We start from the raw sequence: 21,206 nt of genomic DNA, 5'->3' as shown, positions 1-21,206 counted from the left end.
TAAACACAAACCTTCAGTTGTATAGAAATGACACTGTACAAAAAGTTAAAAAAAAATAAGCAATGTCTGCTTGAAACATTTTTTTTGCCTAAAACAAGATTTATTAATTAATTTATTAATTTGATGCAATTTAATAAAAACAAGTATCAATAACAGGGGTGGGAAATTGAATAAATTTAAATTAAAGTTTTCAATTTCAGTTTGAAAAACTAACAATTCCTATTTCAAGTTTGTTTTGTTGTTATTCAAGTTCCTTTTATGATTTCAGTTTTCAGTTCAATTCAGTTTTGATTTCAATTCCAGTTTTCAAATTTCTCTGAAATGGCTATTAATTTCTTCTACAGCAGTATGCATTGTTTTTGTAACTTTTGACTTTATTATATATTTGAATTCACACCTTGTTTGAAAGATAACTTCTTCATCTCAATATACGTTTTTGTTTCTTTTTATATTTAATCTTTATAAATGCTACACTTTGACAACTATCTTTAGTCCTTCTCCTATCCTGTTTCTTCTCTCTTTCTGGGGGGTTGAAGCCGAGTTTGCCTCTTCCTATTTAATCTTTTTGCTTCTGTTCATTTACAATCTTTATAAGTGTATCTTTAAGACCAATCTTAATAAAACCAATGTATTTAACAGAAAACCACTCACTCTTTCTGATACTTTTTTTTAACTTTAATTTTCTTATTCTACTTAAATGCTTTAATACTTTTAAAAACAAGGTATTAAAATAAGAATAGTAAAAAGGAGTTATAATGCAATTACTTTATTACATAAACAATACAAGCATTATATAACATAAGCTTACAAGATGTTATTAGAATGAGCAACTAAGATATTTTAAATGTTTTCAGGCTAAAAAAAAAAGATTTATTTGGGGACTTAAGATCATTCTAAATATTGAAAATAACCTTTCTACCCTGATTTGGGTCACTGGAACAACATGCACAACTATAATCAATTTGTATAAGTCTTCAAGCTTTATCTTCATTGAGTTCCACTATGAAGTTAGATTGCTATCTGCTGGAATTTTTTCAGTATTTGCAAAGTCCATCAGAGCCAAAGCAAAGGCTTTTTTTTTTTTTTTGGAGTACTGAAGTTTTTCTTACTTTGTGCAGCCACTCTAAGAATGTTTTCCAGCTCATCCTTTGATTTACTAGATGCCATCTGCTCTTCACAGCACATAATTTGCCATTAAGTTTGATAAAATGGTTTATGGCTCATTCCTGTTCTGCTTCAGATAACATAACACTAAATCTAGGATCTAAATATAACAATGCTAAAAATGCTTCATTTTTAAAAAGTTCCCTTTCCCTCACATTCATTGCATATATGATGTTGTAAGCCAGGAGACATTTGGTTTTGGATATTTAACTTTTACAAACAAACCACAACTTATAGAAGTCTCCCAGAGTTAAATTTTCTTCTTGAAAGGTACTGTAGCTTTCAACCAGTTCTAATACGTACGCAATTTCTTGTAACATCTCCCAATATTGAAGAGAATGTTTTAAGTCTACCCCAATTATAGTGACTAGACAATATCTGTGAAGGAAAGGTCTTCCTCAATACAATACAGATGGAAAAAGTAATGTTCACTATTTCTCTCTAGCTGATGAGCACTGAAGGGACCACGTATAGCCCAGTGATTTCAAGTATGCCCCCCAGTTAGGCCCAGATGGCTCACTCCACAACAATATCCCTTCATGTATCATAGCCTAGTTTGTGTCATATTATACTATAAAAATATTACATAGGAAAAAAATTTAATTATCAGTTGTTTTCTAAGACAAAAGAAACAGCTAACACGCTAAGTAATTGTGCTGTGTACGAATGTCAACAATACGAAATAAACAAGTGAAAATAGAATTTGTTACTTTTGGCTTCCTAAGGAAGACACAAATATGCAGTGGATTCAGTCATGCAGAAGTAAGGACCATATCAACACCAATAATGCTCTCAACATTTCACAAAGAATGATTATGTTGATGACATGAAGTTCAGTTTTTCTGGGGTTCCCAAGTCAAAGAAATAAAAAAAATATTGAAGAAGGTTGAAGTGCCATCTCTATTCTTATACAAATCTTTGTTGGTGTTAAGTTTAAATGTGTTCATTTGGTGAATGAATAAACAATTTAATTAAAATTGTATGTAACTGTATATGTCTTAACCAGCCACCTTTAGATTTCTAACATCTAATGGACTTTTTCAAGAAATAAGGTATCGACAAATATTCGATGAATACTATAAATAAAGTAATGATGAAATTACTGAACTGAACAAATACACTGCTCCTGTCATGGAATAGAGTCAACAAAGAATCTCTCTCATGACATGTGACATATGGTATCACATGAATATTGATGAAAAGTGACAGAACATGAGCAGTACTGTTGTTGCAGTTGAATTATGCAATCTGTTATTTACACAAAATAATTTGTCTTCATTTGTCTATATTGGTTACCTTCTTTTCTACTATGCTCTATAACATTACTTAGTAATATTGTCTGTATTTATTCTCTATGTAATTTTATCTTAAAATTGTATATACATGTGTATGTGTGTATACATATAAACAGTGTGCATTTTACCTCTTCAGTTTTACTCTGAAAGTGGTTCATCTGAACTAATTTATATCATAACTAAAAAACATAAATCATTAAAAATAATTCAACACTACACTTAATTTTCAAAAGTGTTATCATCTACTGCACTCAGCAATCTTGCATCCAAGTTTTAGATCATGCTCTCCAAAGGTGCTATTTAGCATCAGAGTGCTGCCATCTGAGTTGTGCCAGAGTTTATCTCAAAAAATATTTTTCACAACACTTCATAAGTGTCATAACTCTATAGAGTAGGCAATTATTTATAACATACTAAAAGTTCATAATTCTATCAATAAGCTCTAGTGAAATATACTGCAACTTTAAAGTTACATCTGGGTTTTAATAATGTCCCATTATATAAGGACATTTTCATTTTTCTCAGTATAATGTTTCAAGATACCAAAGAAAGCAAATTAGAATAATCTAGAATGACACTGCTGAATCAGAAACTTTTACCACATTCAGAGCTATTTGAATTTGGTCACAACAAACGTAACCGAGTATTCATCCGTGGGTAAACATGATAGCCCTTCTTCAATTTCAAATCAGCAAGCTTCCTTTAAGACTCTTGATCATGTCAACACAAAGGAAGCAGATTTTAGGCTTAATGAGGTCAAATTTTAATTGTATACTGTCCCTACGATTTGGAAAGGTGACTGGTCATTTTTACAATCCTGAAAAAGATTTGAAAGTGCTGTTTCCTTCTTCATTTTGTTTTGTGTTGCCACATCTACAAATACAGTCAGCAATCATTTTTCTGGTAGTAGCAGCCTCACTAAGGAATTAGGAACTCACAACAATGGAAGCTGAACAAATTTTTGTAAGAATACCATTCCCTTAAGAGGTTTAATATGGTAGGACAGATTAAGGTGTAGGCTTAATGAGGTCAATAAAAATGTAAAAAAAAGGAAGATGGATGATATAATGATCACTCAAACACAAATGAAAGACCCAGTCTGACCTGAGGATTTGGGTTTATCAGGGAAATAACACATGCAGCAAGTGATCCTATACCATTGAAAAGTTAGATATTCAAAAGTTTCCCATGAAAAACTGAAATACAAGTCGTAATTTTTTTACCAATTTGAAATCAAATTTCAATTTTTATATCATTTCAAGTTTGAACTTCAATTTAAGTTTAAAAATTTTTCAGTTCAATTTTTTTTCTTATTTCAGTTCATGAAGTACGAGTTTTATCAGTTTATCAATTCAAAATTGATTCAGGTTCCCATCTCTGATCAATAATAAAGCATATTTTTTATCATATTTTTACTGCTAATGCACAACTGTATACTAATACTTAAGAAATATTTCTAACTGTAAACAAACTCCAAAATATGTCCAGAAACTCTCATTATTTGGTTATGCTGTTTATGTTTTCAGTTATTCAATGTTAACTGGTGTTATAATTCAAATTTGGGAAAAAAGATATTTATCATTCAGCATACCAATGTTATTTATGACTTCTTTGACAACAGTACAAAATATACTTATATGCTACAGTATATTTTTATTTACTTGTTTTGTTTCTGCAATTCAAATTCTATCATACAGATTGGAATTTATGTAAAATCTATGCATTTTAAGGTAGTTTTCTAATATGAAAATTATCTCACAGAAGAAAACTAACCACAATACCTTGCTTGGGATATAGTTCCAGATGCAAAAGTCACTTCATGTTCTTTGTCTTCCCATATGTCTTCATCACTGTCTGTATCACCTAATGATTGTGCTCGTTCTCTGCAAGCTTGCTCAAAAAGCTCTGCACTCCTCTGGTGGTAAAACAAATATATAACGATCACACCAGAAAAAAACACAACTCAGTACATTTTATTACCAATTACCCATGCACATTTGCAAGGAGCAATTACAGTATATGACACTTCTGCTCAGCAGAGAAAGGTAATTGTGTTTGTTCAATATTCATTAATATGACAAAACTCAAAGATGTTTCCTGTATCTCAAATTACTAATAATAATAAATAATGCATCAGAAAATATTAGTGCCATTTAACTACAACAAAGCAAAGAACTTTAAAAATGCAACTGCAAAATGAATTTCTTAAAAAAAAACAACAAGTTATTCTTAAACACATGAATGATACTCTATGCTGTTCGTTGTTTAACTACAAATGTATTGTGCCACCACAAAGATCAACACCCATGCCAGCATCAACTGTTTTTTTTGTTTTAATTAGAAGCATTTTAATAATGCAAAATTATAATAGATGAAATACTGATGGGCATATATGATTATTCAATTACCAAAATGTACATGAGAATCATCAGAACTGCAACTACAATTATTTTGTGCATGCCATGGTTTTGCATGTTTTGAATGTATAAGGGTCGGTTGAGGGCATGAGAATATCACATCAAAATTTCTTTTTTCATTTCTTTTTTATCATGGACTTTGATGGAGCACCATTTTTATCCATTTCATAAAAGCCAAACAGAAATTATATATAAAATGAAATTCACAGTCAAACACAAACTTTCTACAAGAGATCCTCAACTGAATACTGTCACAATAGAATTAACTTTTGACACACCGACTTCAATAAAATGCACTTGCCTAAATGTTTTCACGGATGCACACATGCATTGGCAGCATTAGTTAATATACTCAGGGATACACATGAACATTCACTGCCAGCAAATGTGTTAACCTTTCCACGACTAAATGGGCTCTTCAGTTTGTCAAAATGTAGATTTTTAGTTACTCAAAAGGTGCCACTAAAGGAAAAAGAACTGGCTAAAAGGCATAAGAGCATAAAATAATGAACAAATAAAGATGAATATTGCAGTTTAACAAAGATAACATGCAAAATTTCTCAAATCCATCAATATGCATATGTGTCTATATATACATATATATAACAAGCAGTCTAGAGGTTTTCTATTCACGTGTGAATCATTTTACACTTTTCTTTAAAACTTTCTTGGAATCAAATACAAAAGATTTATTCCTATTAATGTAAATACATACACACATACACCAAGGTAGACATACCATATTTTCCTCTGCAGCAAGTTGGAAGTTGACCTGCACCAAGCGATCAAGCTGACCACTGAAAAGATAAGTTTAGTTTGATAAAAAAAATATTTTCAAAAAATTGCTGATTATAAGAAAAAAGAAAAACTGTGTCAAGCAACTTTACAGAAGTAGCGTTATGCAATAAAAATATTCTATTTATAATTATATTCTGTGCTATTATTTTTATCTTTAAATATGTAGACAACAGATTATCAAATGTATGTTACTGATGATTTTGGCCACCTGTTTTTTTTTAAAGAAATAATTATATGCAATTATTTTCCAATAATTTCAGGATGATAAAATAAAAATAAAAAAAGATAGAGAGAGAAGAATATTATTCTACTTAGGTAAATATATATACATAGAAAATATGTTAGCACCATCAATTAATCACAATCTACAATATGCTTCTACACAAATGTTTTTTTACCTATCTCATTCAATTACAAAACAACTTCAGAAAGAATGTATTAATTCTTAAAAAAAGTGGTCTGAAACTTACGCAATGTTTTCTTCCTGTGCAATGCGATTTAGTTGATCTCTAAAAGAGTTATCATAAGAACTGCTCAATCAAAATATTTTTGTTACAGGTGACAGAAAAATTGCACTTGTTAAATTTTAACTACCTGACTACTGTAAATAAGATACATAGTATACCCACAAAAGTCTTGTTTTCATTTTAAGTTTATTATAACAAAACCAATTATGAAATTTTAGCACCTTGATGTTTATCTAATGAAGAATTTTTTCATCATTTACAGACTGTAACCAGAGTGTTCAGATACTAATGACTGAAGGCAGAATGGAAGATGACACCTACACAGCAGAAAGGTAAAGGTGTAATATTGTTTGTAGAGTCAAGATCAGAAACAACTGTTCAACATAATTACTGCTATCATCAATATGGCAAGAATCCTCAATTCAAACCCATCATTCAGAGATGGTTTCATGTTTTGGGAGACAAAAGTGTAATTAACCGGTCTTGAAGTGGATATTCAGGTGTTCCTGAAGAAACTGTTGGCAACAGATATTCCAACTTAGCCACAGAAAGTCTATTTGTCATAATAAACTCCAGCTACCAAAATCATTAGTAAACAGTCATACTCAAAAGACTGCATCATAATATATACAGAGCGCAAACACAGAGCTTACTGATATGTAGTAGCCATTTTCATTTAAACTTCAATAATTAGCAACTATACATTCTGATTACAATCTGTAAATCCACACCAAAAAAAAATCTTTAGTTAAGCAACAAAGTATTATAAACTGCATAATACTATCCCTTAAGGTTTTGTTCTAATAACCTTTTAAAACTGGAACAGGACTTTGTTGACACCCTGTTTTTAAAACCATCATTTACCTTAAAGCTCTGTTTACCTGAGTATGAAAGACAAATACACAAGTGATACTTCTGAATATACAACTTAACCCCATTAACAGCACTACACAGATTCCTGTACATAAACTGTTACAAATATAACAATCCCAAATTCAACTGAAATTTTTCTTCAAACCTTCATATCAAATAAAAAATTTTCCATTCAAAGAATGCCTTATCAATACTTTTATTCCAAGGATCGTTCACTCACGTGTGGCAGCTATATTAGCAAAATTAACCAGTAATTAACTATATGTATCTATGAATACATAGGATTTCCTACAGAACATGCAATATTTTACTTTCCACATGTACAATAAAACTACTTGACATAACCTCACTAACAGGTTTCAGGGTTTAATCAACTAGGCTATATAGCTTTGGAACTTCTGATTAAAATCACCCACCACTCAGACTCAGCTTCTTAAATTTGCAAACAAATCTTTCATATGAATATTTTATTAAAGCTCTTTTCTATGTACAAAATACTTCTAATGTTTACTAAAAGCCTGTCAAATTATGTGGGTACACTTGTTTCATTCACTGTCATTGTATGTATAATGTTATTGTTACAAGAATGATCAACTTGACCAAATCCATCCACTGAGGGTCAAATACAACTATTGTTAGGATAACTATTATAAAAGAACCTCACCCAAAGCAGCAAAAAGACATTTAACATAAAACACCCACAAGCAAATGCTGAATTAAAGGAAAACCTAACTAGCACGTTATAAAAACCTAATAAAAAATTTAAAAGTATGAGATGTTTGTAGTGACAGATACTCAGGTATGGTTAGCGTATAGGTAGATCAGTATGGTTGCTACATCACATAAGTCCCTGGTTTTGGATATCTGCTAACTTTTCAACCATTACCAGTCTGTTTATGAACTGAGTATTGGAGGTATTTTGTACTTGAAAAGTTAACAGATATCCAAAACATGGGCTTATGTCGTGTAGCAACCAGACTGATCTACCCATATACTAATTTACAACTATACTAATAAATGCATATACAAACCACATTAATTTAAAATAAGCTCTCAACATTTGCCAAGCATTTTTTTAAAACACTTATTCAAGATAAATTAATTTGTTTAGATGAAACAATGCATATATCATGAACAAACAAAATATTTCTTTGGATTAAATGTTAAATACTGTAAATCAGATACTCAAAGTAACAAAGTGTAATAAACAAACTACATTAACAAGTTCTATTATAAAACCTTATACAAATTAACTTCTTAAATATCATTTGACATTATGTGAACATTAAAACTTGAAATTACAAAAAAAAGTCAACTACAAAACCTCACAAATTTGAAATATTTTTAATTCAAGTAATTTTATTAACGGAAGCTATCATCATAGAAAGTTCTCAGCTCATTTGACACACATGATAGTAAAAACTGTCTAATATAAACTTAATAGATTAGATAGTTTAACCATCAGAACTCAATGTTAATAACAAAGTATTAATGATAGCAAAAGTTTGATACTCACGCAAGATTCTCATCCGTGTCAACAAATTCGTCATCGTTGAAGCCAAACTGGTCAATAAAAGTACTTGTTATTTGATGCATCTGATAATCAGAAAACGCCTGAAAACCATGCCAAAAATGCTGATAATAGAACACAATGCATGCTAAAAGAAACTACCACTTACCACCAAAAGAAAAGGTAAAAAACAAACAAGAGTTAAAAAATACCTACTCTCTGTAAAACAAAACAAGTAAAATACACATTCTTATACTTGTACTTTAGAGAGTAAACAACACTTGGACTTTAATCAAACACAAAAGTAATCACTGACTACTTTGGTGGTTATTAAAAAAAAGCCCAACTGGCCAAGTTTCATACTAGAAAAACAATATTTCAGGCAACATATAAAGCATTACCAATAACTTTCTTATTAAACTCTGTTCACATAAATATGATCATTTTAAACATTCATCTTTCACAGTCAACTATTCCATTCTCATTCTAATACCATAAAATTTTACACAAGTCACGTTTTTAACTTTTCCATCATGTCTATTTCATAAGGGCATAAATAAACAAGTTTTTATACAAAAACAAAGGGTTGTATTCTCCAAGAGATAAAACACGGTTTTGTAAACAGATAACATAAAACTGTCTCAATATACATAAAATTCAATAAAGGACAAAGGTCTATAAAGTAAGAATTTTGACCAGTCTTGAAATTTATTTAGATGTACAGTGTTCATCTTATACTACAAATGTTGAAAACCTGAAAAATTACCAAAAAATCACTTCTAATCCTGTCCACAAATCTTCCATGAAAATATGTTCATGTATACTTAATACTTTTACTTCAGCTGTTACCCATCGTCAGTTGTTCATACATTCTTGAAAGAAAAGCTTAAAGGCCATAGATTTATCACTTGTTTAATATTTCTTCCATATTTAACTTTTTTACATGAAATTTTCAGACTTTACAACTCATTCAGTTATTGGGTATTTCATCTGTTCAAGCACGAGTTGTGTTTCTTGAATGCATATTTTGGACTTGTATATATATACACAGAAGTGCCACCCACAATAAGTTGGCAACACTGATGTTTGCTTCTGCCAAAAGGTAGAACGTAGAGAGAAAATCATGGTAAGACAACTTTTAATACAACTGATGTGTAAAAATCCAACAATGAAGAACAAAACTGTTTACCCAAGTGAAAAGCCACGGATATCGCTTTCTCTAGACAAAAAGTGTTTTCAAATGTAACACTACCATAAGACTTGTTTGTCTGTTTTTGAATTTTGTGCAAAGCTACACAAGGTCTATCTGCACTAACCATCCCTAATTTAGCAGTGTAAGACAATAGGAAAGGCAGCTAGTCATCACTACCCACCGCCAACTCTTGGGCTACTCTTTTACCAACAAATAGTGGGATTGGCTGCCACATTATAATGCCTACACAGCTGAAAGGGCAAGCATGTTTGGGGTGATAAGGATTCGAACCCATGACCCTCGGATTACAAGTTCAGTGCCTCAACCACCTGGCCATGCCAGGCTACAGAGACTTACACTAGACAACTGAATACAGATATTAAAAAAGAGAACCCCTCCCAAACATATTTTCACAGACCTTACATGGAACCTTGAAAAACAACTCAACTCAGTATTCAGTCAATGTAGCCAGTTAACATGATGTTTTTGGGAATACACGTGCTTATAATTCTTCAAATGATTAATCATGTTTATTCTGTTGCAACTGGTATAACCTTTATCCATGTATACATTCCTTGAAAACAGCAAAGTATAAACTGTTTTTGCTCCAGGTAACTTTTGTAACACCAGACTTCAGCAGGGATAACAATACCAGATATAACAAACACTTGGGTTTGTTTCACGTGGTAAAACAGCCAGTGAGTAAGTTACAGTTCAAGATTGCTGTTGATGTTTTCCACCTTAGGGTTTTTACATAATGAGTTGCTCAAGAATTACATCAGGAATGGAGGAAGACAGAATGCACCAGGAGTGAAGGATAGTCTGGACCACTTCTACCAGTTTCAAAGTGATTTGCAGAAGTTATCTGAAACAGTATTTAGGATAATAGTACTGTTGATGGCATTTAGGTAGAGGTTTTCTTCTCTCTTTCAAGTTACCTCTTTAGTTCACCCTTACATATCTATTATACATTCCTTCTAGTTTTAAACCTACAATTTACACACCATGGCTCACTGATATTTCTTCAGCATAACTAAATACCATTTCATTACTGTTACTTTAGTGTGAGTCTTATCAAACACTCATTAAGATAAAAGTGACAAAACATTATTCATTCCACAAGTGTATGTTTTACTGCATTTACTGAGGAAGTTCCAATTTTACTGCAGACTGTACATAATATCTGCGTACACTAGTTTCGTATTTACCTTTTTACATCTTACACTCTAATATTACAAATAAGAGGATTTCAATGGTTTGTAATATGGCTACAGATGAATTTTGATATATAGTACAAACAGGTGTTTTCGTGAAACATCTCTTAATTATTACATCTCACAAACTACTAAAATTGAATAATAATGGATGCACAGAAGTAAAAATTGATCCTACACCAACTAGCATTACATGCAGGTGGGCTACATACAATTTGATAAACACTGGAAAAAAAAGAAAAGGATGCTGAGAGTTTATTTATGTAAATGCATTCTACAGAAGTTCCACTGACCATCACTTGCAGTCAAAATTCCTACACAGAGACCTTTGTCCTCAAGTTAATAGTTTTTTTACTTGTCCTGCAAAGTCAGGAATGTTATAACTTCTGCTAAAGTGGATACTAAAATTCACTACACCAATGGAAGTTCAATACAAATTATATGAAATGTCCACATAACACAACACAGATTCAACAGGAAATTCACCATAGTCAAAAATTAAATATTTACATCTTTGTTTAACATACAGGAGGTGGACAAACAAAAGCAGCTCCCCTTGAAAATGTTGTTAATTTGTTATAATATTTTATTAAATAATAGAAACTACATAAAAACTATATGTTTTTTTAGAATGCACTTGATGAGATTGTTCAAATATGATCTCAAATCCTAATTTTAACACTGGTTCATAAATACCTGAAATTTTCATGATTTTAGTTGCATTTTCTCAAAGTATTGTGCACCTGCTGTAGTTTCTTAGATCTTGTTATTCCAATTAGCCAAAAAAAAATCAAACAAGTTTCACTGCAACTGAAGTCATTAAAAGATATCTTAGAAATAAGAGATTTGAGGTTATGGAATGGACCTGTCAATCACCTAATATCAATCTGATTGAACATTTATAGGCTGTGTTACACCAATTAATGAAAGATCACAAGCCAAATACAGAAGAATTTTTTGAAGTACTTGAGAGTAGGATGGAACTCAATCATTCAATGCACAAACTCACTGAAAGCATGCCAGGTTTATATGAAGCATTACTGAAATCCAGGGAATTCTAACTAAATGTCAACTTGTGAAATTGACTTGTGTTATATTTTGAGTTTCATTTTTACATTTGATTATTCCAGAGAAACTTGATCATTTTATAAGCTAATTAGAATAAGAAGGCCTAAGAAACTACAGCAGATATATAACACTTTTTATGAGAAAATGTAACTAAAATCATGAAAAGTTCAGGTATTTACAAAAGCCAGTGTTAAAACTAGGATATGAGATCACATTTGAACAGATCTCCTTGAGCACATTCTAAAAACATATAGTTTTATATATTTTTCTATTGGCTAATAACAAATATAAATTAACATTTTTGAAAGGTCACTTTAATTTTTTCCATCCCTGTAGATGTACACACAATAATCTAGAAGATACACAAAAATGTAACTTGCATGAAACAACATAAAAAGAAAATCAGTTAAAAACATTTGCTATTTTCTTCTAACAACAATGAAAAGCCTTTTTAACCACTTATAAGACAATTTGTCATTTCCCCAATATTCAATGTTGAATTTGCAACAAAATATATAACAGTATAATGTGACCTACTGGTTGCATTGTCAAATGTTGACTAAATGGAATATCTCTAAAATCTGGGCATTCTTCATCCTCAGAACTTGAAGGAAGTGGCACCCCACTTACCTGAAAATGATATACAAAAATCACACAAAACATTTTAGTAAAATAAAACAAGAACAAAATACATATTTACAAGTTTTTCTCTTTCAGTTACTAGTTTCATTTGTTTGAAACAAATTACCTGTATAATTTTAATACAATAATAAAAAATCAAAATTACTTTTTAAATTATTGGTCTTTCAGCATAGAGATGCAAGGTTGATCTGTTCGTTTGTTTGTTTTGGAATTTCGCACAAAGCTACTCGAGGGCTATCTGTGCTAGCAGTCCCAAATTTAGCAGTGTAAGACTAGAGGGAAAGCAGCTAGACATCACCACCCACTACCAACTCTTGGGCTACTCTTTTATCAACAAAGAGTGGGATTGACCGTCACATTATAACACCCCCACGGCTGAAAGGGCGAGCATGTTTGGCGCGACTGGGATGTGAACCCGCGACCCTCGTATTACAAGTCGCACGCCTTAACACGCTTGGCCATGCCAGGCCTGCAAGATTGATGGTTGTTCGGTTGAAAAACTTTTTTAACACATAGTTTTGATCGATTTACTAATTTCAAATTTCCAAAGAAATCTGTAAAATGTGTAAACAAGATAAATACTAAATGTAATATCTTTCCATACAAAGAAAACTTCAGAAGCAAATTCACTTCTCTCTCACCCGAATATTCTTACCAGCACAATTTTCAACCTCATGAACATGATAAACCTCATAATGCATTTAGATGCTTTAACAGCAGATGACATAGCTAAGGTGTACATGGAGTATTTTAAAACAAACATATGAGCCTTCCCAAACATAAAATATTCAAATGTACTAATAGTCAGTAGTTCCACTTCGCAGTACCATGTGGACGGACCAAAATCTTATTACTCTACACTTCTGATTAAGGAAATTCCAACCTGTAAAATTATGTTCTGGACATGCTAAGTCACATAATTTTATTTAGAGTAGGATAACTAAATAAACTTAGAAGGCTGTGGTTGCTTGTTCACATCTACATGTTCCTAGCCAGTTTGATATGGTGCTAAAACTGAAGGAATCAGATAACAACGTCTGTCTTATATTATGTAATAAAATAGAAAATGGTAATTAAAAAAGGTTTTATGCAGAAATAGCTGTAACATACACACACCCTTCAAATATGTAACAAGCAAAGAATAATGGATATGACATAGCAGCCACGTGAAGACATAAAGAGCCCTTAAGAAGAGTTTTTAAACTGTGTACAAATAAACAGTGATTCTCTTAATGGATTTTAGATAGTATCGCTTTGTTTTAAAAACTTGAATAAATGTTTATTTCAACACTACTTGGTCACCATCAAGCTCTCACCATGTACAGTTCTACACGTGTCTGTGCAAATGCATACAAATACACCAATGGAAATTTCACCAAGAACAAAAAATTCCAAACACTCAACGTTTAAAGTTGTTTGAAGAAAGAAAGAAAAAAAGAAACATTATAAATGAAAGAAACACTTCATCCTACAACTACAAGGCCCTTTTTAAAATCCTTTCTGCATGTTATAGAGTTCCATTGAAAATTTAATTAAACCATTACACTCTCAATGTATTTTAATAACATCATCAAGTACATAATAATTTAGTTTTATATCATATACGTTTCTCTTCCTTTATTTCATAAGAAACTTCTAAAATGTCACTTACAACTAAAGTTTTGATACCCCATTACATGCTCACAGTTATAATTCTAAACTTTAAGACCCTGTATAGATGAAACTGTTTATGTGATGTAGACATTTATGATACAGTGTAAGAGGTTGTCTAGCAGTAGTAGCACATCCCAAGACCCCCTTCCCACAGGAAATGGTTGTAAAATTTTCTCTTATGTGAGCCACACCTACTTGAATAGTGGAAGCTTTGTTGCTAAGCAACAGTTTCAAATTGAATGGCATGCTTATAAGCAATAGAAACACCAAATTTTCCAGTTATATATCTCAAAATTAACAGAAAACATAAACATATATAGCCATTTACAAAGTAAGATAAAGTTTTGTCCACTGTTTAGAGCTGGGTCCTCAGGAGTTGGCTATTTTTTTTTCTTTGATAGACAGTGAAACTACATTTCAGTTTTACTTTTATGTTTTAGTTAATTTTGTAATTTTGTGTTTTAAATCTCATATTTGAAAGGATAAATCATTTTTCTCAACCAGCTTTCATAAAGTTTGCCAGAGTAAAGATTCTGTCCAAGGCTAAGACTCTCTTTGCCAATGTTAACAATATATTGTATACGGGCACCTGTTAACATATGTCAATGTAAATAACCAAAGATAAATAGCATGAAGAGAAGACATTAAAAATAAACTGTAAGTGAAACAAAGATACGAAATTATGCATATGACTCAAAGAAGAGTTAAAGGTATTTATAAATTTTCCTTAATTTTTAGCATTTCACTGCCTCTATATTGATAATAATAGCTAAAGATATAGCAGAGAAAATGGAAAACAAGATTCATAAATTTATATTAAAAAACTTTTGACAATCACTTCAGAAGTTCTAGAGATTATGCAAGTGAAATGTTACACTGTAAGATAATAAAGAGTATTTGTATTTTCAAACTGAAAATCACTTTTAGGTGAGCTATTCAGAGTCTGACTCCAAATAACTACATTAAATAATGAATTTTTATTTGAAATAAACAAATAATGAAATATTTTATTTTTTGAAACAACATATTTTTAATAATGTTTTTGTCAAGTTTTTCATTATTAATCACAAGGTTTCATAGGATGTATCCTGAGAGTTTCAACTGTTAAGCATATTCCATACATTTTCTATGTTTATTTTACTTTCAGTACCTAACGTTGAAACATACCGTAAATAAAGCTTATATCACTGGCTGTCTTTGCCCACGTTAACAGAAGTATGATACACTCAAAAGCAATAATGTATGTGTGAAACATGAAAGTGTCACAGTTGCCTTTGCTCCAAAAACACAATATTGGACAAAATGGCTTATATTTTCTACAACACTTACAAAAGAATTTTCCCAAAGTAATAAAATGCAATTAGAATGTGTGCAAATACTTACTATATGGTTCAGAGTTGCAGTAGTTCAATAAACATTGTAGGTTTTAAGATTGCCGATCCATTTACATCACAGATGTTTCATTACTACTACTCATCTATTTAATGTCTGTGGAATTTTGCAGCTTAACTGTATGAGGGTTTTATTTAGGCACATATAAAATTTACTGCCCTCTTGTTTAATGTGGTTTTAAATAAACACAGTTCATACAATTAGAACACAAATACAATAGACCTAACTATGTACTGGCCTACAAAATGCAAATTAAGTATAATACTGAAAATTACAGTGATATTTTGGCTGCTGCACATTACATATGTATGTAAAATGCATATACATATTACTATTTGTTCACAAAAGTTTAAATTTTAGTTAGATTTCTTAAGACAGAAATTAAATGAGAAATACAATGAAAACCACCGATTTCAAGTGTGTACCTGTGTTACAAGATATAGCATTCGTCCAATGAAGGTTCTAAGTCTTTATAACCCTCATTTATTCTTGAGGGTGAAGGGTGTAGTGAGGATACTTTCTGTAGGCTTGAAAGATTAACTTTTGAAAAAAATCATCAAATATTAGTATCCTCAAAATCTTTGTAATTTATTGGGGTCACTAAATAAAATATATATGGGTTGAAAAAAATTCCCATTTATATTCAGAGCAATGAATTATTGATCACACTTCTGCAATTTTGGCAAAATTCTTAATTTTACCTTCAAGCCACTTACAAACAAGTGCCAGAATTACATAGAGAAGAAAGTTCTCTTTCTACTGGTTATAAACTTGAGCTACTTAATAGTAGATGGTACTAATTAAGAACTTTCAAATGACTGATTTGAAAAGCAAAGCCATTATAGTAGATTTGCTAAATATATTTATATCTCAGCAAATCATAAAAGTGAGAAGTTCTTATTTTATATTTAGCTTGTTTATATCTCAAATTCAAGTTTTTAATTCATTAAATATATGTACATGTTGTATGGCAGGTATAATAATATAGAAATTGGGCAATAAGGCAACCGGATGTATTACGTGACACACAAAAAATACATAGCATTTTTTCTTAAAATTTCATTTTAAATTAGGAAATTTAATCATACATAATTTTAAAATTTAACTTATAAAATAAATTATGATGCTAATCTCACTGACATAAATGGTAAAAATGTTACTTGAAAATGTTTCAAAATGCTGTGACATGTACTTTAACTTAACCAGAACAAAAAGGTTGAAAGTTAAATTTTACTTTCCATTACTTTTTAAATTATGTTTTTAAAAAATTAAGAGAATTTGTTTTATCTTCATACATGATAGAAATTACACTGATTAATATTATTCTAAAAATACATAATCACATTTTTCAATTGTCACTAAAGTTTCATGCCTAATTTGTTCATACTCCTAAAATTCTGAACTAAAAATCAAAATCTACTAAACACACACACAAACATTCTGGACTTACCAGTGGAGTTTGTTGTTTTTTGTTTATTTCAGCCAAAGTTTCTGATACAAAAGATTCCCACTGACTGTTATAATTTTCTGGTAAATCTGAGAATTATAAAAATTAATAAACACTGAAGATATTAAAATAAAAAAATAATAAATAAAAGTAATTCAGCATAAAGAAATATAAATTACACAACTATGCAAATAATTTAAAAATAAATATGTTATACAAAAAAAGTCAATATCATACTTCACACTAACAGCATTTTAGGTCAGTTACTATCTAGCATAAGTGAGTCTTCAGTGAGCATAGCTCTCTTAAATATGTTTTTTTCCATCATACCTAAATATTGGCTGTCAGTTGAATATCAAAATATACCAACAGTTTTAAAAACTTTTTCATATTTTTTGATACACAAACATACCAAACACATGATAAAAGTAATAAAATGTATCAAAATAACTTGAGGAATAAGTCATGTATTTACCTTTTAATTTAGTTTTAATTAATTCACTATTTGGCCCACTCTCAATATTGTCAGTTATATCATTTGCAATCTTTGTAACGTGCCCCATGTAGCCTTTTCTGTGCTTCCCTGGAAGAGATCTACACAGACAGAAACATGAATATTTCAAGAACTGATAAAAAAAAAGTAAATAATAAAAACACAGATGTTTATGGTATATGTGAAATATGCAAGCCAAGGTACTAAAACTTTATCAACAAAGCTTGTTAGCAAAACAAAAAGAACCTTAAAATTTTTCATAACTTATTAATAAATTAATAACCTCAAACATAAAACTTAAAAATACAAAAAGAACCAACCCAAATATCAATTTTTGTGTGTCATGTGGTAAGTTAAATATAGCTTTGATTCAATTAAATGTCTGTGATGTACAAATACAAAGTATATAATTTCTTATAAGATACTCAAATTACCAATACTGGCAAGATGGAGTGTAAAATGAAAACCTCCTACCTTTACTACTTGCTGAGATCTCATTACATTTAGAGATTACAACACAGTGAACCTGCCCACCTCTTCCATTTGTGAAAATATTTAAACTCAGAATTTCCCCATATGATTTTCTTGAACTTTTGAAAGCAGAAAGTTGCTGATATTATTTTCTTTGTCTTGAATCTTGGAAGAAAGGGGTATGTGAAAATGTTGTTTGTAGAACAAAAATACTTTTAGACCAAATTACAACTTAGTAAGTCTGTAAAGTAGATTATATTGTAATACTTAGGTATTGATAAAGTAGTTTATAATTTTGTATTTCAAAATGCACATATAAAACCTAAAATAAGTTATTTTGTTTTACACCCCCCACATGTGCAAAATTCATCAATGTTTAGCATGCAATTTATGACAACCAAGTAAACTTTTATAATCATAAGTAGCAGAAATCATTATTTTCTACGTCTTCATTTACTCTGAGGAAAAACAATCAACGAAGTTATTTATAAATAGCAATATATATATTCATGCATATGTAATGTATTATACCTGAAACATGACTATTTTACAATACTGATCCATTAGATTAAAGCAAAGGCAAGTCACTTTGCAAAGGCCATTTCCATATTAATGGATATGGTAACACAATTGCACATAATTGCAATTTCTGTAATGTTAGTCAGACATGGCAGAGAGGTCAAGATAATAAAAATAATAAATATATATACACAATGTTATGAGATTTAAACTATTTAGAATAAACATTTGTGGTTTTGTGTTATGAGCTGTAATCATTTTTAATGAAAAAAAAACATAATTTATATTTATTTCCTAACCTTTTATGACACTTATGAGATCAGTCAAATTGATAAAACCCATACAGAAATACAACAGTGAAAATAACAATTCAAGTATAAAGCTTTTTCTAAATAGACATCTGATAATTAACTGGAGATTACAAAGATCTTGCATGTGAGATTTTATAATTTTCCAATACATAGAAGTATTTTTAATCTTAAAATCAAAATTAATTAGCATATTGGATAGTAAATGTTTAAAATGATAAAATGCACAAGTAAATCAGTGCTTAAAAATATGAAAACTTCATTAAAAAGTAGGATATTTTTATTGCACAAAAGCCTTGTAATGTTTACTGATAAGCTGCAATATTTCATGAAGATACACATACTGTGTTTGGTATGAAAACTATAACAAGCACAGTATGATTACGAGGTCAGTCCCTAGAAATGAGCTTGGAATGAAATAGTTAATGATCATAGTTAAGAAAAAGAAATATACAAAAGCCAAACCAAATATTGAGATTGGTTCACTAAACTCAAATAAATATATTCGGGTTTAAAAGGTAAACCAGGAAAAGAATATCCAGAATTGTTGTAGCCTTTGGACTTACAAATTGGATCAGAGATGCACGCGAAATGTTTAGAAACCTTCAGACAACATACCAATGTAAACCAGAATATGTGGTTGGATGGTAAGTAGAAACTCAAGTGTTGGGAAGTACAAATACACCTCAGAATCAAGATTTCTTTTCTCATAAAAGATAATGCTGTTGTGATGATACATGTTTGTTTTTGCTATAAACAATAAAAACATAAATCTAAATTCAAAGTTCCTTTTAACCAGAATATTATTTGGCTGATAAAAGAATTAAAAGTTTACATCAGTATTAAGTAATTGCACTAATGTTATTTAGTTAAGGGTTGATACGTATTCAGAGATGCCAACTATTTCAAATGACTGAGCGTAATGATTGTAGACAGAGCCCGTACAGATATCGTACAACCACTGGATACAGTTTTGAGTCATCCATGTCTGTGGATCCATCTGTGGCTAAACTGTAAACACTGTTAGTAAGTATGCTTGAAATCATTTTGTCATCTTCACAACCCAACATTTGTACAATGGCTTTAGTTTTGGTTCTAGCACAGCCATAATTTTTTTGCTATATCAGAGTTTGGGAACATTTTTCTGAATTGATGTCCTGCATGATTGGCTACAGCTAGGGTTAAATTATGAGCAATGATAAATTGCGCGAACATCACTTCTGCATTTATTGTTTCATATTCTGAATTCTTACTCATAAATGTTGTTTTCTGCATCGTTTTTGTCTTCGCCTCAGCCTTTTGTTGATTAGATGCTGATTTTGTATGTCTGGAACAATCGTTTATTACGCCAAGCGCCACAGAATAATCAATGTGACAAACTGTGCAAAACGCATGACTATCACTGACTTTCAACGCAATGACCGGATATTTTGCTGTATACTCTTTCCTAAATTTTTGATTCACAGTTTTAAGTCCTTTTAGATTTGCCAAAAACAAGACAATCTGGTGAATGAGGCCTCTTTTATTCCATCTTGTGAACAATCGCATTGGTGTTTATATGCTGCTTAGAAAACAAGAAATACCCATCTACGTGAGCACTGATTGGCTGACAAGCACTGATGATGTAACTATGTATTCCCCCACGTACCCAGTATGGAGAAGCACTGCACTCAAACTATTGGTAGACGACGGAGATACAAATATTTTTTATTATAGCACAAACATGATTATCGCAAGTAGCCATTTGGACTATGTCTTTAAGTTATTATCAAAATTTATTTGTATCTCACTAGAAATTTTCTTTTCACCCCTTTCAAGCCCTGGGAGAACAATTTATCACTTGATTGTATAGGCCTATATAATATATAATAATTTGGGAGTTGCAACAAGTCGTAATATTTGTCTGTATGAGTGTATAGTCGTAATGTATAGACCAAAATCGTAATGGTTGGCATCTGTGTATTACAGGATACTTTATTACTGTGGAACTAGTCTGTAACATCCAGATTTGCACACACATACAAGAAAAACACCACAGAATCCAATAACATATATCCTGATGCATTTAAAACTAATATATAGTTACCTTGGATAAAAAAAAGCATGCAGACATATTTAGTAGTTGTATAAATTTTTAGCTATTAAAATGTTATTTTCTTCTGAAATGCTGTTTAGAAATAATATAACTTCCTTCTTTATTACTTTAGTTTAATATGATCAACCTTTTTAGCTAACAAAGTTCTTTCTTCCCACCAGAATCTCAGATGTACTTATTCATTATTC

The 21,206-nt window shown here is 30.6% G+C and overlaps 1 protein-coding gene across 32 annotated transcripts in view; it reads right to left on the bottom strand.

Annotated features, from left to right (window-relative positions):
* fmt (phosphatase 6 regulatory subunit 1-like protein fmt) overlaps positions 1–21,206 on the bottom strand; it is a 78,844-nt gene that overhangs the window by 14,663 nt on the left and 42,975 nt on the right. For 17 of the 32 annotated variants that reach the window (XM_076487734.1, XM_076487740.1, XM_076487747.1 and 14 more), the window contains 7 exons: positions 17,608–17,726; positions 17,136–17,221; positions 12,536–12,628; positions 8,531–8,577; positions 6,145–6,183; positions 5,616–5,673; positions 4,241–4,374 (listed from right to left, as the gene is read on the bottom strand). In XM_076487734.1, coding sequence (XP_076343849.1) covers positions 4,241–4,374; positions 5,616–5,673; positions 6,145–6,183; positions 8,531–8,577; positions 12,536–12,628; positions 17,136–17,221; positions 17,608–17,726 — 576 coding nt within the window. Of the gene's footprint in view, positions 1–4,240; positions 4,375–5,615; positions 5,674–6,144; positions 6,184–8,530; positions 8,629–12,535; positions 12,629–17,135; positions 17,222–17,607; positions 17,727–21,206 lie in introns of all 32 variants that reach the window. The other 15 variants (XM_076487723.1, XM_076487726.1, XM_076487746.1 and 12 more) reach the window with 1 other exon arrangement.

Source organism: Tachypleus tridentatus, chromosome 2, assembly GCF_004210375.1.
Source record: "Tachypleus tridentatus isolate NWPU-2018 chromosome 2, ASM421037v1, whole genome shotgun sequence".
Taxonomy (NCBI): domain Eukaryota; kingdom Metazoa; phylum Arthropoda; class Merostomata; order Xiphosura; family Limulidae; genus Tachypleus; species Tachypleus tridentatus.
The sequence above is the reverse complement of the archived record's forward strand: the minus strand, read 5'-3'. Positions and strand labels throughout refer to the sequence as shown.